Here is a 19,601-nt window from a genome sequence, read left to right as displayed (position 1 = left end):
AAGGCTTCAAAGCCAGTCGAGAGAGTCCTTCCTTTACTTTCTCATTTAACCGAAATGAGGGAGTCGATTCTGTGTTTGGAGTGCCCTTCATTTACAGCTTCGCCGGCATCTCCGCACAGCAACCAGGCGGTCAGCCACTATTCAACCGGCAGAATCCCACCGCTACCGATCTGCATCGACAAATGTTCAGCAATACAGTACCTGAGAGGTATAATTTGTACTAAATTTGTACTTCTCATCACCATCAACCCCATCCGGCAACTATCCAAAGCGCCCCCCCGCCTCCAATTTCCAAAATGGACCAACAGCCTCTCTCACCTCCGGCAGAGCCCGAACCATCTTCAACAGCAAACCCTCCCTCAAACGCACCAGTCCCGCTTGACTCCCCCCTTCGCACAACACCCATCCACCCATGCCTCCCCGATATTCGCGTCCCAAGCTCGCCCCTAAAACCATACCAGTACGACCCAGTCACCTGCACCCCCATAGATCTCAAGTCTGACTCGATCCGATCCCAATTCGACCACCTTCGCACCGAATACCCATCCCCTAGCGCGGCGCTGAAAGCGCAAGAGCAAGTAGCCAAGGAAGCGAAGCGGAAGATCGAGGAGGCGGAGAAGAAGCGCGAGGAGGTGCAAAAGGCCATGGACAAGAAGGTTAAGGAGCGAGATACGGAGATGAAGGTGCTATCGAAGTATCAGAAGGTTAGGGGCTTGGATATTCCGTCTTGAACCTTGGTTGAATTGTTGAATGGGCTTGGTGTGAGATTGGTTTTTGACGTCTAAGGACGCTTTGTTGAACCAAGAGTGCTCGGCTTCGTGCTCAGCACTTACGCGGCTCCCTTGGGTGGCTGTTGAGGGAGGATACCGTCATTGAGCATCCCAGAGTGTTTCCATATTCTGGAGATTCTACAAGAATTGGCGGCGCTCGCCAACAATATGCGCTGCAATTGGCTTCCCAGCCACCAAAACTGCGAGACAGAGCCCACGCACAAAACACAACTGCCCGGAACATGAAGCGCGGCCTCATGGGCAAATAAAGAGCTACTCAGCTCGCAGATGCACGGCGCCAGGGCTACGAGAAATCGTTGTGTGTCTGACTGGTATGAGGCTGCAATCTCGAGTGAGATCTTCAGCGAGCTTACATACTAGGGCTTCGATATTGTCATGGCGCAATCAGAGTCTAGTCTTGACATGAACCTTAGATTTCCTGTGGGCTATGGACGGATTATAAAGACATCAACCCCCACTCGACCTGTCTGGGCCGGCACATAACGGTCCTCAACATGAATATCATTAAACATGAAGTGCGTGATTACCTCTCATATGTATCAAAAAGAAAAGAAAATAAATTCGTGTCCATTAATCATAGACCCTTATGCATGGCGGTTCAAGTCTCTTACAACGTGCCCAAGACCTTCACCAAGACGGGGAGCAACTATGTATTTGTTAGCGATATTGCCTTGTGAGTTTTTAGGGTTAGGGAACATACCTCGGATGCATCCTCGATCAGGACCTGTGTCTCATTCACGAATTTCCTGGTGAGAAGATCATTGGCGTTGTTGAGGAGACCGCCGACTTCTGCAAGGAGGTCGGGTGTGATGACAGGGGAGACTCCATCAATCAGGTCTCTTGTCTCGTTGACGAACTTGGGCGTCAGCAGCTGGGTGGCGTTGCCCAGGACGTAGGTAACGTTGGTGAATAGGGCAGGGGTCAGGGCAGGTCCGACGCTGTCGATCAGGTGCTGAGTTTCCTCGACGAACTTGGTGGTGAGGAGCTTGTTGGCGTTGTTCAACAGGCCGCCGACTTCAGCCAGAAGCTCAGGTGTGATGACGGGAGCGACCTCGTAGATCAAGTCTTGTGTCTCATTGACGAACTTGGGCGTGAGCAGGTTGTTGGCATTGTTCAGGAGTCCTCCGACTTGTCCAAGCAGCTCGGGCGTGATGACGGGCGAGACATCGCCGATCAGGTTCTTTGTCTCCTTGACGAAGTCGGGTGTCAACAGATCGTTGGCGTTGCTCAGCAGGCCTTGGATCTCGTGCAAGCCGTCCGTGGACAACAAAGAGTTGGCGTTATTCAGCAAGCTGCCGATCTCCTTGAAGAGCTGAGGAGTGATGTTAGGCGCCACAGCACCAATCAGGCCCTGGGTTTCGTTGACGAAGGTTGGCGTGAGGAGATCGTTGGCGTTGCTCAACAAAGCGCCAACCTCGGCGAGCACGCCGGGTGTCAGCACAGGAGCAATACCGCCGACCAGGCTTCTGGTTTCCTTGACGAAGTCTGGAGTCAACAGGTCGTTGGCGTTGTTCAGCAGACCGCTGATCTGCTTGAATAGATCAGGCGACAGCAGAGGACCAACAGCGTTGATGAGCTGCTTGACCTCCTTGACAAAGTCTGAAGTCAGCAGAGTGTTGGCGTTGATTAGTAGAGTGCCAATCTGCTTGAACAGTTCGGGTGTCAAAACGGGAGCAACAGCTTCAATGAGCCCGCGAGTCTCCTTGACAAAGTCGGCTGTCAACAAAGTGTTGGCATTGCCAATCAGACCATTGACCTCCTTGACAAAGTCTGCAGTCAGCAGGCTGTTGCCGCTGTTGAGCAGAGATGAGATCTGCTTGAACAGCTCAGGTGTCAACAAAGGACCAACGGCCTCAATAAGGGCGCGGGTCTCCTTGACAAAATCGGGCGTCAACAAAGTGTTGGCGTTACCAATCAAACCGTTGACTTCCTTGACGAAGTCTGCGGTCAGCAGGTTGTTGCCATTGTTCAGCAGTGTCGAAATCTGCTTGAACAATTGAGGTGTGAGTAGCGGACCGACTGCGCCGATCAGTTCCTGAGTCTCATTCACGAAGCTGGGCGTGAGCAAGGCATTGGCGTTACTCAAAAGACCCAGCACTTCCTTGGTCAGCTCAGGAGTGAGGAGTTTGTATCCGGTATCGATCAAAGACTTGGTCTGGTCGGTGGTCTTGTCGTCGAACAGGTATGCGAAGTGGTGGAAGAAGGATTCGATATCCTTCAGCAAGGTGGGAGACAGGAGGCCCGAAATGCCTTGTAACAGATTCTGCAGATCTTGGAAGATGTTTCCGGAAAACCCATCCGACGCACCTCCAGACGATGAGCCTGAACCGGTACTACTGGCAGCGGTTGGCGCAGCTGCATTTGTGGCGGTCTCAGAGTTAGAGGAGCTCTCCGCAGAGGCAGGAGTTGAAGTGGCCGTAGAGACACTTTGGGTTTGCTCACCAGCAGTGTTCGTTGGAACCAGGTTCGATAGGATATTCAGCGGGTTGCCGTCCTTCTGACTGGCAGCCGGGCTGGGCGAGGGTTCAGCATTCTCAGTGGGCTGAGGGCTGGTGCTGGTTGGGGGTGCTGCTGCTGCTTGGGTGTTGACGTTGGCGCTCTGCTCCTGGTTGGCAGCGTTGGCATTCTGCTGGTTGGTGCTTGGACTTTGTTGCGCAACCGGAGTGGCCTCTGCTACGGGTGTTGTCTGCGCTACCGACTGTTCCTCTGCTACACCCCCCTGTGATGAAGCACCGACTGGTGAGGATACCTGCGCTGGAGTTGCGAGCGCGGTGCTGGATAGCAAAAGAGCTGAGAGGACTGTTGAGAAACGCATGCTGGGTCAATGCTCTTCACAGGGGAATGGCCAGCAATCGACGTCTGGGAGAGAGGTAAAGCCGAGATCTCCCAAGACTGGACTGGCTCCTTTTATGTCTGCAGCTGCGCGGAAAAGATTTGCTACTACTAACCACTCTCTCCACACGGTCCAGCTACTGCTGGGGAAACAAGCCACAGACCGAGGGCTATTGTCTGATCTCCACATGTGAACTAACTCATGTTGGGGGTTTCCTCCTTCCATTGACCAGACTACTGATGTCAGCGGCAGGGGAATTTCGGGTCGTGCAACGGAGATAGTGCCCTTTTCGAGCGTACTGGGAAAGCATAACTTGTCGATCATTGGTGTATGTCATCTATTTTCTTTCATCCTTTGAGCTAAAGACGGTAGAACGTTGTGGAGCATGGTACGTAGACAGCTCCTGTAGTACTATGTTAGTACAGCACCGGCAGCAGCATGGGATGGTGAACGGTGACTGTAGCGGCGCCAAGCTGGAGCCCAAGCTCTGCTCAGTCGGAATCAGCCGTCCACCCCAGACCGCAATGCTAGACTAAATGGTCTTTTTAGGGGCTCTTAGCCCTGCGGGGGGAGCAAATTAGAGGCACGGGAAATTGCGAGTGGCACTTTAGTCTCGTCTTAGTCTGAGATGGGATCGCTTGAGGAGTTGGGGTCTGACTTTCGGGCTCCATCTACCTCGGTGATCGGCACAGGCAATTCGACAGTTTGAGCAAAGGGAGCATTTGACAGTCATTATTGCCTTGCTTTGTGATCACGGATTAGTAGGGAGCCTGAGCGGTTGAGCCCATTGAGTTGCAGAGGAGAATTTCGAGTGAGCAACCCACGCGTTTGAACAGACGAACTGCCATTGTCCCTAGCCAGAAGAACAATATTTGCAGGAGCCAGGAGATAACACCCAGCAGGACTGTGGGCACTAGTCTGTGTTAGTGGGAGTTCGACCATGATAGCACCATGGATAGGCGCATTCGAATATTGGGCAATATTCTTTCTCCTGGGCGAGTGAGCCAAATGCGATTCCATAGTCGTAGTTCTCATTTTGCGGGGAACTGAACATGCCCATGGGGAACCATCGCCGGAAAGACTCGTAGCTTCCGCTCGACGTTTGGAACTGGAAGTCGGTAGTCCGGGGACCCTCTTGTGTCCCAGCTCCAGTGTGGGGTCCATTCGGTCGATGTAGAAAGGGAAATTAGGACGAGGAGCGCCGTCGAACTGGAGTGTTAGGTGCTACGAGGTCAAAGGAAGACAGCTCGAGGTGTATCTCGGTAGCATGTGATGTGGTGCCAAAAGGAGTCAAAATGTATGAGTCTTTTAAGGAAAAATGAATGAATAGCGCAATTCAGCTTCCAAAACGAGTATCCATGCTAGACAAATGAGTGGAAATTCCCACAGTTGGCCTGGGCTAGTGTTGTGATCGGCACTTTTCGTGCCCATCGAGCGGGGGTTCTTGTTTTCCTTGTCCTCGTTCGCGTTGGACGGCAAGAAAAATCTTGTTTCTACGCCTCTTTTCTCGAGTCTCGGCTGCTTTCCCCATTATTATTGTCATTCAGTAGATATTGGAGAAAAAAAGGGGAAGATGAGGCCAATGATGGATGGAGTCTGGAGGCTCGAGTCTCGACTCTCCCAGGGTTGCTTTCCCCTGGCCCCAGGGCAGATCCTCTACTGTCGCATATCCCAGGGGTCAGGGCGCCCAGGTACACAATAAGACAGAGACCTCGAAGAGTGAGAATCTTTCTTCATGATTTCATGTGATATGACGCATTGTATCAGTGTCCTCTTTAATTTATCACAGTTCATGCCCAGTATACACCCTCGTCAGTAACCATTCCATTGGAAAAGCTCAAAACGCCTGTCCAATGAAAGCAAGGGGATTAAAGTGGTCAGAGGCCAAGGTTATGTCATTTGATATATGGGATCTGCCAAAATCACCGGAGTCACCATAATGAAACTAGACTATTTGTGATTGAAGCGCGATCTCTCGGGCAAGTCCATGCAAGGTCACTTGATTCTTATTCCGAGGATATCGAAGCGACACAAAAGGTTCTCCCCGCTAAAGCCCCTACATTAGCGTTCTCTCTCTCACCGGCACACGTCAATGGCTTGCTCTGGTCGAAGAACAGAGTACTATTAGTACAGTAGTCCAGCATTTCGTCATTCTTCAGGTTTGCTCTGATTCAATATCAATTACCCCAGTGTCTTAACTACTTTCCCCATGTCAACAGACTCTAGCAGTGGGAACCCCTACTCTGAAAGGCTCGGACTCGGAGGGTCTAACCAATGACCACAAATGTAATAATCTGGATGGACTCACGAACTTCCAATCATTGAGACTCGAATTCAGGAACGAGTAACGACTTGCAAATGCTCCACTCCGAAGTTTGTGCTATTCTACATTCGGCCACCACTGCGAAGTGGCAAAAGTTTCCGCACGAGATCAGTGCTGGGGCTCAGTAGATGTCTAGATCTCCAACCACAAAGATTAAGGGTCTCCTTTCCATGGATAATTCGACCATTCTCGGTGTTATCTGGTGTCCATCATGAAGCCTTGAATATTACTGCAATGTTGCGATTGGAGAGCCCTTGATGAGAACCGCTCGCGGACAACTGGTCACGCATTGTTGGTCTCGCATTGTTGTTGTCCCCAATATGGACCGATAATCGTTCATCCCCACACATAATCATCAGTGTGTTTTCTGGTCTATGCTCGTCTGCGAACATAAGACTTCCACTCACAGACCAGGCTCGAGCTCAATGATCAATGATCAATGATTATGAGCACCGCCCTACCATGGTTTCAACTCAGCCCATGGTCGAGCACTAGAATGTTCATGTTTGTCGGGAATTCATGATGGATAAGTACCAATACCAACAGTGATCAGCCATTGATCGCTCGCCGCTGCGATCATGCTATAAATGACTCGGGTAATGCACCAAGTGACAGTAGACTTGACTTGGAGTCAATTGACCGAGCTCGATTCACCCCAGATCAACTGGTACTCCGTGCGATCAAGCGCACCTTCCGCGAATCTCTTCACAAGCAAGCTGTTTTCTGCTTAGTTAAATGATTCAGCAGGTTCAATGCAATATGGAGCTTCTCGAGGCGGAACTGAAGATTCAAGGGAAGCTGAATTGGCCCTCTGGGATTCTGGTGCTATATGGCATGCTTTTCAAGGAGCACCAAGGGCTTCCCAAGACCTCCGATCTCCAAAATGGAGGGTGACACTGAGCTTTACTTTCTCTTTCCATTTCCGGCGGATGCTTCCATTCGAGTCAAATTATGTTAATGTCGTACCGAAAGCGTCGGTTTTGCAGCATCAACCCGCCGTCTCAATCATTGAGAAATCTGCTAAGGCCCTGGTGCTTTGCAATCTGAGCAGCTCATGTCCTAGTACACTCACCTTGGTCTCGCCGGGAGACCGTCTATGACCAGCCTGTTTCGCTGAAGCAAGTTTTGAAAGTAGCTGTGGACTCATGATCATAGGTAACTACAAGCATTTCTTAAGGAACTGACTTAGAGACAGACAATTCAACAGGTGTACCGGTCCATCGAAATTGTTTGATTTACCCGCCACACAGGGGCACCTACGGTAGTTACATACAAGACTTCGCTTGAAAGAACTGTTCGGCCATATTGGTCCATTCATGCGTGGGATTTCCAAGGGGCTGAGAGCTATACAATACCACATTTTTAGCCTCCAACCGCGACTTCTTGCAAAATTGAATAGCTTGGTTCCTGCTGAACCTATGCAACTCCCTTTGCAGGCAGGATACGTTTCATCATGTTGCCAACTTGAAGGCTTGTCTGGTCAATGAGGTGTACCGGCCTGTCTATAACGGCCAGTGCTCCCATAACACTCTTTCATCCCCCATTTCAGGATGTGCATGGACCGCCGGCTGTATCTGCAGAGGGCAGAGCTGGTGCAAGTGCCTCGTCAAGATCATTGTATACTTCAGCAGAGAATTCCTGGCTTTGCTTTATACGGAGTCAACAACCCGTATCTGTCAAGACGCGGCTGTTGACCGCCGTCAACTCTCTGATCCTTCGCATGTACTGTCACTACGTTGCAAGTCATCTTCAAAACTCGATTACCAATTAACGAGATGAAAAGGGGCCACCACAACCTTCCACGGCCTCAAGCAGTCGGAATGGTGGTATAACTGGATGCATAGAGCTGCAAGTCATATCCATCCGTGGTCTTGGACAGGCCAGCAAATTGATATGATCCTGTCGTATACATCAGAACGGTTTTTATTGATGAGATCATCGATCTGCAATGTTGCCGATTTTCATTATTCTGATGGCAGATATATTCCTCTTCCTAGATGCCCACGCGGGACAATGGCCCTGCTGTAAGCCTGAACCATTATTGCCATAGAATCATGTACTTGTTCTGTCTGAAGGATGACTGGTGTATCTGTGAGAATTTATGATCATAAGAAAGGCCCCTGAATACCAATGGCTTTGAGGGTCGCTTATTGACTCAAGTAAATATGAAAGGACATTTTGATCATGTTCGCTTGCAGTGGAATGGTTTCTTATCGCCTTGTCAAGTCAGCAAAGCCATGGAGTTGCAGTACAGGCAAACGCCTCAGGGAGACATATAGCGCCATATCCGTGTGTATCCGCATGAGCAAATATGCTCTTCCCGCAGTTAAATACTAGATATGTAGAGTAGAGGCCCATCTGCCACATCAACCACAAACTGTCATCTGGTTCTGATTCCATTATACCAATAATGGGGTGTCAGGATCCGTCTTGTACGAGACTGAGGCCAACGTTGAGAATGTCTGCACAGGGTCGTTTTCCCTGAAGCTCTTAGCCTTGTATCGTACTCTTCTCTGTACTTGGCCTCCCATTCTCACAGGTCCGTCACTATATGATCATTAATCTAACCACTGAAGACTTCGGACAGGTTACAGCTCTGCCAGGAGCGAGAGTTCGAGCTTTGTAAACGGCGTCATGGAATCGCTTGACTCTCTTCTAAGGTAGCAGGAACAGCCTGTACAGCTTTCTCGTTGCTTGTTCATTATCTCTGGTGTGTTATGTCGCCTTTGGCGTCACCCTCGTAATTGCGAGGTCACACGAGTGCCTTATCGTTCGACTGACTCGCTGTTGGTTGTATCGGCTTGTTTGAGATGGACGATTGAGGTCGAAGACAGGGAAATCAATGATCGGTGCTAGCTCCATAGATGCTCCTAGAATGAACTGATGGCTCTTTCGAATCTGTTAAGCTAACCCCGAGTAAACTGTAGACTGTCGGCATCCTCGCAGGATGATGAGTGCAGAGAAGCCAAATGACGTAAGTTTCAGGATGACTGTCAACATTGACTGATATCACACATGCTCATTCAAATCATGACTTACCCAAGCTAGGTGAGATAGAAAGAGCTTGGGCCAGTCTGAGAATCAATGTTTTTAGCGACCAGACTCTCCAATCAAACGCCTGTCGCATATTGCACCCCGAGGAATCCCAGGTCAAACTCGTGAAAGTCCTCTCTTAAGACCTCATCCTGTCTGCAAGAGGTTAGTCGAACAGGTGACCAAACCTGTATGCACTGTCAGCCGGATTTGGTGGGTCTCGACGCAGCTGTTGACGCCCACCACACATGGCTTGCTATCCTCCCAGTCTTGTGGCTTTCGTCGCAGCCAGTCATAAGCGTGAATCTCGTCGTATCCGAAACCCGAGCAGGGGATATTGCGATCAGTGCTCCTGCAGGTTTCCCTTTGAGGATGGCTCGGTGCTTGCATGTGTAGGTATTGTCGAGACTAATTGTTGACAGGGATATGGGGGAGGACAGAGCGCTTAGGTATTGTGCGACAGTAAGCAGTAAGCTTGGGCAAGCCAGAATTGTAAGTACCTGTATGTACAGCCTTTTGTATATTACAGGGGTCCTTGTGTGTATGTCCTGATCTGTGAGGAGCTTCTAGATCTACGTTTTGACTTCGAATAGTCGACATGGCTGGAGTCTAGATGTCTTGAGTCTGGTACTTTTGTCGATGTTGGACTCCCGGGAAAGCGTGCGCGATTATGGCAACGTTTCCAATATTGCTATGATGAAATAAGTTAAATGGGTTCACAATGGAATGCTCTAGGATGATGATCATGCATGAATTCTGCCGTCGTATAGGTTTACTTGAATCCGTACATTTGGAGCAACACCCGCCAAGCATGCAGGTCTATATTCCGCTTTAGCACTGAAGTAGGCTACGGTACTAACCAGATATTGTCCAGTCCAAAACTCAGGCAAAACAGGAGTGAAACTTATCCGCGATCAACTACCATACAACTCCATTGACTTCTATTTTCAGTTTACCTATCTATACGTGTCGTGTTTTCTGCAGGAGTTGCCACACTCATTGTGGCTGATGGAGCAGCCTGTCTCAGATGTGGCAACAGGCGAGTGAGGCGCAGCAGTCACGGTCATCACCGAAACACCAAAGCTGAGATGGAAAGATCGTCCCCGATGCATGACGCCAGTTTCATTTCTCTCTTTTCATTTTCTTCTCTTTGGTTGTCCTGTTTCCGCTCGCAGCTGCGGTGCCATCCTGTTGGCTTCTGGTATCTTGAATGTTACCTTGTCAAATGGGTGCCGTGGAGGCAAGTCATGCAGGCAGCACAGCCGTTTCAATCAAGGTGCCATTGTGAGGTGTTGCAACTTCCCCAGTCCGCAGCTGACGACGACGCATACAATTCCACCAGAAGCTGGTTGGAAGCCGATCTCAACCGATGGTACGATCCGTTTTGCCGTATCATCCTCCCGTGATCCCGTCTATCCATTCATTGCTCGGCTCATGACCCGTGAGTATTTCTCCGCGTGTATCAAATCCGCTGAGGGCGCGTGCTGAGACCCCGTCCCCTTTCGTCTTGCTCTTCGACTTGAGTTCTTCTGACCTTGTGACCTCATCAACTGCTACTGTGAGTGGCACTTGGTCAAATGCTTCTGCCTGCATCTGCTCGTCTTGATTATGGAGTCCAGAGGCGAAGACGATTCGGCTGGAGAGATCAGGTTGTCGAAACCTTTTCCACCTGTCGTTGGGTTCCACTGCCTCTAAATAAGTTCTCTGGTTGACTTACAATAGATGACAAGGCTCTTCACTGGATCCGTTAGTATATCAGACCATAGCGCGTGCTGACTTGCTTCGCGCCACAGCTTGCCCCTTTGGCCGATTGCGCGGAGGCTATCCACACCGGCGGACTGCTGCTCACAGGCTTTACATGTCACTGGGCAAGCCAAGGGCAGCTGCTCTGTAAGCTGTGAGACAGGTGATTTGACCCGAGTCACCATCTCCCTTCTTGTCACCCATTACAGGCTCGGCACTGTACGTGGTCTGTTTTATGTTACAAGTGCAGGATTGTCGCCGAATGACGTTCAGTTCCAGAAAGTTTGGATATGACCGTCGTCCAGGCTCGGTCCAATGGTTGATCGTAGCAGGGGTCCTACTCTCTAGTGCACGAGTCGACCTTTGGCCGCTGGCGAATCTGAGGCCGGAAGAGGGTATCTTCCCAAGGGTCACGGGCAATTAGCTCGCCCCACGAATCACAACCACCACTCAATTCAACCAAGCTGTTTGAATCATGTCTCTTTTGACGGACCATACCTGCACAAGGATGGACAGGTCCGAACAACGGAGGAATAGAAAGGGAATGCAATGCATGGTGCCCCCTTTAATCTTGCCTATTACAGTAGTTTTCAAGGGGTTCAGGAGATTGCTTAGCAGTTAGAGTATCTACAGGATGTTGCAGCTATTGCCTATTATGTTCCGTGCAACTACTATCTCTACCTTAGCGCTGAGGTTGGCTCTAGGTGGTAATAATGTTGGTATGCTAGCATACAACCTCAAAAAAAATATACACCCGACAGTAACAGTACTAGTGTCAACTAGGTTTATGGCCGTCAATATGACCCCATCAGTGCTTGCAGCTTTCGACAGATGCATTTCACTAGCAATATAGCATGTGTTTTATTCCATGCATACCTTGACTGCCTAACAGAGTATCGCAGAGACAGCTTATTCTCTTCGCTTACCACCCTACTATTGATGATAGCAGCCACAGCGATCAAGTGCATGAGCCTGATAATGAGTTACACTCTCTGAAAAAAAAGGGTGGAGCAAGGATGTCCTTTGCAAGCTGAAAACTCCAACCTAAAAGTCCCACTAACAGCCTTGGTGGCGGATGTACTGATTTAGGCCGCATCTCCGTCTAGGGTCTCCCTACAGACTAACCACAATCCCACGGAGACATCCCACTGTGATCGAAATGACTCGTTCGATTAAAAGCAATGCTGCAACGCATTATGCCTAGGCTGATGAATTCACATCTAATAACATATCCACTTGTCCAAAAGCCTGACCTTGGGAATATTCAATTTCAAATTTAGCCCTCGTATCTCAGATGATGCATAATCCAGATACTGCGACGATCATGGCTGAATGGAGGGGTTTTAATGCCGGAGTGACCGTTTCGACCTTTTTGAGTCTCGAGATGCAGTGTTGCAGGTGGGGCATTGGGGCTTAGCCATGATCCATCATGATCTGCTTCGTGTCGACCACCAGCCTTGCAGTTTGACCGTTCTGCAGCTTAGACTACGCTCAAGAGTAGATCTAATCCAAATCAATCCGGAGCTGGTTAGATTGGTCTGAGTGATCATGGCACGTTGTAAAGTATGTTGTAAGAATACAGATACCCATACCAAGGCATACCTTACACTTTGGAGCTCATGAACATCTCTGTTTATTGGTGGCCTACTCGATCATTATCCCAAGATAGGTATCAGAGGATCTGTGCTGAGATGAATAGGATTTGATTGTACCATCCAACAATGTCCCACTACTCCCCATGGTAGCCACACTGTGCCGTCTCATAAGCATGTCTCAACGCCTCGCTAGCAACTAACTCCGCTAGTCCACAGTCCACCGGTACGACCCAGGTGCCGTCAAGGAATCGACAGGTAGGAATAGGAAAATTATCCTACTCCCTTTATGGCCACTTGCATTCTGCTAATGCCAATCTCGATGTTCTATGCATCCGCATGAAGACTGAGGAGCTGAGATCGGACGGGGTGTCCGCGCACTGGGACCCAGTCCTCTCGTCCCATCCGGTCGGGATTTTGCGAAGGCGAAGGCGAAACCTGTATCAAGTCAGATGGTGTATAGCAGTGTGGACTGGTCGAAATCGTCGGATATTGAGGGTGGTTATCGATGGAAGATATTTCGTACCTATATGTATCGGAGTGTAGCTACTATATTATCATGTCATCTTCCTCATGGTATGACATGATCTCAAATTATGACAATAATACTTGGCTAGCTAATATTTTCTTTTTCTCATCGATAATAACATTGTTACCTTCCATCTTTCTTTGTTGTTCCTTCTGACAAGAGAGGATTCTCGCTGCATATCCATTCATCTCCGCATCTTCACCCACGCACAGTATCATTACTACTAAACGATACTTACATACTACTTTACCATACAAACTCAGAGCTCACTGCATCCTCCTATTTCCCTTTTGAGCCATCACTCCCGCCCCTCCTCATCTTCCTGGATTCTTGTCTTTTAGCTCCCTCTCTTTTTGTTCTTCTCCTCCTCACTCCTCCGCTTTATTTTTACACTCTTTTTTTCTGAACGTTCCTTACTTTCTTCCTTTCTTATTCTTTTCTTTTGCGCGTTCGCCCGCACAGCTAATTTCGACCGCCACATTATCCACGCCTGACGTCTTGACACAATAATATCCATCCATCCTTATATGATCCCATCTATACCCGATCAGGCGGTAAGACGAGTGTCTACCCCCGACTGCTACGGTAACCCTTTCTCTTTGCGGACTCTGTGAGATTGGAATTCACAGACGGGCTGTGCTGGGTAAAAAGGTCACTTGCTGTGGGCGAATGTCGCCTTTATGATCATTTCTTCTTTCCCGATATCGTTCTTTTCCACCCCGAATATATGATAAACGCCATTGCCGAACTTCCGGAGTATCAACCTTCAACCATCATCTCTTACGTGAGAGTCGTCCGTAATGCCAACAATCTTACTACCCTCCTCGGCCGCAGCATTTGCGCCGCGGTCCTCGCCCAATGTGGTCCTGAGTGCCAAGATCGAGCCTTGGTTGACGGCGACCTTGAAACGAGTTAATCGTGTCAAGAGACCACTGAACAATGTCACACAGCATACAAGATGTCTGACGGAGACTCTGTCCTCGCCACATGCGATCTGGACTCTGTGCTCCATGATGTTTCCGAAAGCGCCAGACTCGGAGCTTCGAAAGGATGAGAATCCTCTTGTGGAAGCGATCTTCAACTATCAGATGATCCACATCGAAGCATATGTTGTGCATGTCGACATGGTCTCTCAGAACGAGGTTGCCTTCAAGCTGACCCCGGAGACCATCGAGGCTCTGGTGGAGTTCCACCAGGACGTCTACTCTGTGGATGCTGCCGCCAGCACGTGGGAATGGAGCGAGAAGAGACAGCAACTGAAGAAGCTACAGGAAGAGTTTGTTCAGGCTGCTAACAGATTCGTCTATCGCACCAATGTTCAAGCCCTTGAGGGGCTTGAGGAGGACGGTGCAGGTGAATTGCTTGGGGGTAGGAGTGATGAGGCTAAAGCGGCCATCGAGAGCCTCTTTGTCCCATTGCGGCCTCCACCTCCTCGGGTGGTGGATGTCCTTCGTTCCACTCCTATCCTTCCCAGCTCGGTCGGAATGGACACATGGTGGCAACCTTCAATGCAGCAACCCGCGTCCATGGACGCCTGGAAAGTACTACCATCCAGCCCAACCACGGCCAGCACAGGGGATTCTAATCCGAATTTGTGGGCCAGTCTCAGTGGTCTCGATGAGACGCACTATCCCTCCTCAACGTCATCCTACAGTCAGCCCTTCACCACCTCGCCATACGAGTCGGACCCATACTACAGCGCCGCTGTGACGTCTGCCGCTATGGCTGCTCTTCCGCTACCGAGCATGTTGGTGCAGCCTTGCGGCACTGCCGCGAGTGTGTCAGGGTTTGGCTGGGGCGGTCGATACCAGGATTTTGCGCTGATGACGATGTAATGGGTCCATGGCACCACAGACACATTGATGTTTACGGTCGGCCTGACTTTCATGTGTCTTTGGATTAGATCCCGGGGTGCCGACCAACAAAGTCACCAAAACTCCTCTACAACCTATACCGGCAGCATACAGTCCCAACGACAACTAGGGCCACTCTCCTACGGATACCCGCATCAGACTAATTGGCATCATTGACGGCGTTCACACTCTCAACTTTGCGACGAAGAACCATGATACTCCACCTCGTTTTTGCTTCGCGCGTCCTGTATTCTGTCCTTGGAAAAACCACAACTACAGTCACACTTCGGTTTTCTCTCGTTTCTCTTTTAGCCAGCACGTGCAGCGTTGTTATTTTTCAGTTCATTGCATCAAGAAGCGGCGGGTCGGCTGTTTGTTTTGTTCCTTTCTCATGCTACATCCCGCATTATATGTCATGAAGACCTGGTATGCCTCACGGCTTGGGATATGATTTGGATGAAATGTTCACCCTCTTTTGTATTTCCTTCCTTGCTGCATTATCAACAGGCACGGTGGAAGCGCATGACGATGCTTGACTGGATTCGGCTTCTTTCTGCATTCCACTGTCCTGCTGACATCCTCCCCTTTTTGGTACTGGATACCAGATTGAAGTCTACAAACGTGGGCTGGAAAAGGATGCTCTGCAGTGCTGCTTATACATCACATCTGGCATGTGTATGTTAGCGATTTGGCGTCCTCAGGGAGTAGGGTTCGAAGGATCCGAAGGATGCCGCATTGGCCTACAAGGATCGGAAGGTTCGCCTGCGGCAGATATTCCGATCAGGGCTAAGTACACGCTGGTCTGTGACCTCGTCGAAAGTCAGCCCCCTTGAGCCAGTGCGACTCTTTCGTTCAGTCGTCCCCTATTCCCTGTGCGTCGCATGGTAGGCTCATCCCCTACCGTCCAGGCTGGGTTTATAATATTACCTGGATGCGCTCGATCCATCATTCCGTTTCCACTGGTTGGAAGTTGTGGATGATGGCGAGAATCGGATGCTGGCATAGTCATTCACTCCTTTGAAGGGCTGGAACCCTCTGCTTATCTTCTCTCCTCCAAATGGGAATGTCATCATCTTTCTTCGCACGCATTGAAGTACTTGCGCGAGATGTATCTAAATTGAGAAACCTCCTAATCTAAACTACACAATCCATATCGATTTGTGGCAAATTGTTCACGAGGGGCCAATCCCAATTGACTGAAAAGGTAGTCTTTGACTTTGTCAGGGGTACTCATATTGTAACATCGTAGCGATTCCTTGAGTGTGTTGTTGTAGTCTACTTTGAAGTGCGAACCGAACCGTGCGGAGTACCAAGCAAGACACATGACGTCAGCCCCATCCGGCGGACCAACACTGGACGAGGCAACTCAACTCCACGGAGATGTTGGAAAATCAGCCGGCGGAGAATTATCCTTGATTTATTGGATTGCATCATTCGTAAGGCTATGGAATGGGCTTTTGATATCCCAGTGCATTCGACGCCCTGATTCTTGTACATGACTATGATTCATTCGCACGTACATCCTGTCGACTCCCAGATGGAGTAGCCAACAGCGCTAAATTGCAGACTGAACTAAGACGGACAACGCTGTCTGATTTAACCAGTCATTCCTTTAAGTGGACAGTCCATATACACAGAGAACTGCAAGAAATATCGACGAAGATAGGTTCCAAAGACGTGACCCTACCAGTCGTCACCAATGGCATCCTTACAAGAAGCATTGCAATGCCTCTGTCCCACAACATGGGACAGCATCCCTACCGACCCCGCAAAACTACGAGACTACATCAACGACATCTCCTCGAAAGCACGCCTGATCGTCGACTCCGTACCAGAGTCCGCCCCCTCCCGCAAACAAACCCACTACGCATTTGAGTCCAACTCCCCCACCGCATCGCGCATCACCCCTTCCCAGGCCCGCACAAGCTCCACAGATCCCAAACTCGCATCCCTCCAGCGTGAATGGGGCAAGCCCCTCAAGGTCGCCGGGTCCAAGGATAATCCGCTCGAGATCCCCATCTACAAAGTGCAAGGCGCCGATGGCAAGGGCCACTGGTTTGGGCGCCGGAGCGTGCACGAGGGGCTTCCCTTCTCGACGTGGAAGAGAAAGCTGGCGAGCGAGATGGACGAGACGCTTGAGGCGAACCAGGCGCGGATACGGAAGGGGCGGGTCGCGGACCAGGCGGTGCGCGGGATCGGAGCAGAGCGGCTGATTGAGCGGGTGAAGGTGAAGGACGAGCAAGGGGAGAGAGATCTAGGGACTGTGAATATTTATCATGTCTCTGCGCAGTTCCCGAAGCCGACCACACCGCGGGATTTCGTGACGCTTATCATTAACTGGGAGACGGAGGTGAACGGGGGTAGCGAAGGTAGTGGTGCCGGCGCGGGCGCGGAGGCTCAGCGACGAGGCCGCAATTGGATGATGGTGTCCAAGCCATGTGAGCATCCGGATGCGCCGCCGAGACAGGGGTATATTCGGGGTCAGTATGAGTCTGTGGAGTTCGTCCGAGAAATCCCAATCAACAAGCCTCCAGCGCAGCACGTGCCGCTTGAAAAGGCTGTCTCGCCGGCCAGGAGCGAGGACAATCTGCTTCGACAAGGTACCCCTGCGGATCCAGCTGCGCAGAAAGAGGCTACTGGCGGCAAAGCTGGTCGACCAAGAGGAAAGACGGAGTCGGCGGTCCTGGAGAAACGGGATGAGACAGCCAAGCATATCGATGACCTTGACCGGGATGACGACGAAGATCCATGGCCAGTGGAGTGGATAATGGTGACCAGGAGTGATCCGGGTGGCAATATCCCTCGTTGGATGGTGGAGAAGGGGACTCCCAAGAGTATCTGCACCGATGCCGTCAAGTTTGTCGATTGGGCTTGTCGTGATACGACCACACGAGACAAGGACGAGCGTGACAGCCACGGACGAGAGTCTTCGGAGAAAACGGTAAATAGTCCGTCGCTGGACGGCGACGAAGACAGTACCGACTCGGACGACCTGGAATATGAGGAAGAAGAACATCATGGCCTGATTGCCAGTTTCGCTTATCTTCTCAACGCAGGTCTGGAGCGGTATGCGCCGAAGGCAGTCCTGGACTATCTACCACACAGCCCACACCGTACGCGCGAATCCTCAGCCCAGTACAGTTCCTCTGATGACACCGACGAGCTCAGTGAGAAAGAAACCCCATCGAACGTTGGCGCGGCGAATGCCAAGGGTGGCACAGAAGGCCTCGAAAAAGATGCCAGTACCAACGCCGCCGATGCTGCGTCACAAATCTCCCAGCCAGTCCCAACGACCAACTCGGTGCCTACGACTCCCCTCTCGGAACTCGCCCACGACAGCATCTCTCCGGTGGATGTGATCAAGATGAACAAAAAGGGCAAGCTTTCGTCTCACGAGAAGCAGCTCGCGAAGCTGGCTCAGCGCAAACGGGAGGTCGAAGCCCAACTGGAGACCATCCGGAACGAGATTCAATCACTCCAACTCGGTTCCTCGCCCGAGGTGGATACCAAGAAGGCTCGAGCTGCTGCCGCTGCTGCTGATTCTGGCGCAAGCGACCAAGCCAGCAGCAGCGCCGCCAGTACCGATCTAAAGCAGGCCGCGGTTGAAGGCGCTTCTTCATCAAGCAACAGCCACCATAAGCATAAGACTAACATCGAATCAGCGCACTTGCACAAGGTCGCATCCAGCTTATTCCAGCAGGAATCGAAACTCCTTAAGCAGCTCGGGAAAATCGAAAAGCACCAGCTCAAGGAAGCCTCCAAGATAGAAGCCCAGCAGCGCAAGAACGCCGACCGCGAGGAGAAAACGCGGTCTAGGTCTGAGACGGATGCTCTACGGCGGGAGGTAGATACGCTCAAGAAGGAGGTCGAGCGGCTGCGGTCAGAGAGGCAGAAATGGCTAGACCTGATTGCGTCGCTGCAGGCTGAGAATACCAGGTTAGTGGCACGGCAGGGTGGTATTGGCGAGGGTCAATAGTTTGCCCCTACGCCTAGCCTACTCGTGCATGGGGGAAATTTATGGAAATTTGAGTATTATGTATCACCGACGTATGTCATGGAGCATGTAAATAATAGCTCAATCATCAAATTGTATATCCTAATCAAGCTTGTAAGTACAGCAGAGGCACTGTTCCGATGATAGTTCCCAAATAACGCCATGCACCGGGTATCAAAAAGTATTCTGTGTCAATACACATATTCTGAAGAATCCCAACCTTCCATCTCAGGACATTTCCCGTGGAACGCCTTCTCTTGTCTGGGCTCGCATAGCAATCCGAGTTGTCAGAGGTCACCGTAGACCAATAGTTGTACAACCGCAGAGTCAAATCGACTCCGGCTCATGGCCCTGCGCTATCCGGAGAATCCTTCTTCGAAGGGACCTCGCCTGCTGCAATTCGAGCGACCCTGAATCCAGGGACGCACAACCCCAGTGCTGTCCAGTCCTCCCCCCGATCCATGCCCATAATCTGGTTATTCCTGCGTCTAAACCCCCACATCACATCAGCAAACAGCGTCCCCTCAACAAGCACGGCAAACAAAACCAACCTCAGGCGGATTCCCAGCCCCGCGAACCATCTTCTCAATCATCGCAGCCCGCACCTTCTCCTTCGCCTCGCCCATTCCCAGCGCCATGTACGACAGCAGCGGCGGGTGCCCGATATACGACGCATAGCTGTCGCGGATGATGTTGGATTCCCATTCGTACTTGGTTGTGTCAGCGTGGCCGGTACCGACGTGGCGGGCCTGCAGGGCTTCGAGGTTTTGGAGGGTGCGGAGTTTGTCGGCCATTTTTTATTATCCGTAGGATGGGTATTTTGTGATGGAGGGTGTCTGTGGTTGTTGTATGTCGAAGCTGGGGGAGGAATTTCGGTTGGGGAGTTGTTACTGATACAACAGACATGGTA

General features: G+C 50.7%; 5 protein-coding genes across 5 annotated transcripts; 3 read left to right on the top strand and 2 right to left on the bottom strand.

Moving 5' to 3' along the window:
* Window positions 1-296: 296 nt before the first annotated feature.
* On the top strand, window positions 297-1,039 carry ALT_8548 (uncharacterized protein; the record flags this gene model as incomplete). Its single annotated transcript, XM_033557101.2, has 2 exons — window positions 297-704; window positions 827-1,039. The coding sequence occupies 2 exons, from the start codon at window positions 297-299 to the stop codon at window positions 1,037-1,039; spliced, it is 621 nt and encodes a 206-aa protein (XP_033412992.2).
* A 359-nt stretch (window positions 1,040-1,398) lies between these two features.
* Window positions 1,399-3,606, bottom strand: ALT_8547 (uncharacterized protein; the record flags this gene model as incomplete). The annotated part of the gene is made up of 2 exons (XM_033557100.2): window positions 1,399-1,437; window positions 1,492-3,606. The coding sequence occupies 2 exons, from the start codon at window positions 3,604-3,606 to the stop codon at window positions 1,399-1,401; spliced, it is 2,154 nt and encodes a 717-aa protein (XP_033412991.2).
* Window positions 3,607-13,644: 10,038 nt separating this feature from the next.
* Window positions 13,645-14,679, top strand: ALT_8546 (uncharacterized protein; the record flags this gene model as incomplete). Its single annotated transcript, XM_033557099.2, has 1 exon — window positions 13,645-14,679. The coding sequence occupies one exon, from the start codon at window positions 13,645-13,647 to the stop codon at window positions 14,677-14,679; it is 1,035 nt and encodes a 344-aa protein (XP_033412990.2).
* Window positions 14,680-16,396: 1,717 nt separating this feature from the next.
* Window positions 16,397-18,673, top strand: ALT_8545 (SRPBCC family protein; the record flags this gene model as incomplete). Its single annotated transcript, XM_033557098.2, has 1 exon — window positions 16,397-18,673. One exon carries the CDS (start codon window positions 16,397-16,399, stop codon window positions 18,671-18,673), a length of 2,277 nt encoding a protein of 758 aa, XP_033412989.2.
* A 361-nt stretch (window positions 18,674-19,034) lies between these two features.
* On the bottom strand, window positions 19,035-19,485 carry ALT_8544 (splicing factor 3B subunit 5 family protein; the record flags this gene model as incomplete). The annotated part of the gene is made up of 2 exons (XM_089600437.1): window positions 19,035-19,163; window positions 19,243-19,485. The coding sequence occupies 2 exons, from the start codon at window positions 19,483-19,485 to the stop codon at window positions 19,035-19,037; spliced, it is 372 nt and encodes a 123-aa protein (XP_089455330.1).
* Between the last annotated feature and the right edge of the window lie 116 nt (window positions 19,486-19,601).

This window comes from Aspergillus lentulus (genome assembly GCF_001445615.1).
Source record: "Aspergillus lentulus DNA, contig: Alt16, strain: IFM 54703, whole genome shotgun sequence".
NCBI classification, from domain to species: domain Eukaryota; kingdom Fungi; phylum Ascomycota; class Eurotiomycetes; order Eurotiales; family Aspergillaceae; genus Aspergillus; species Aspergillus lentulus.
Note: the sequence above shows the minus strand (reverse complement) of the source record. Positions and strands in the feature narration are given on the sequence as shown.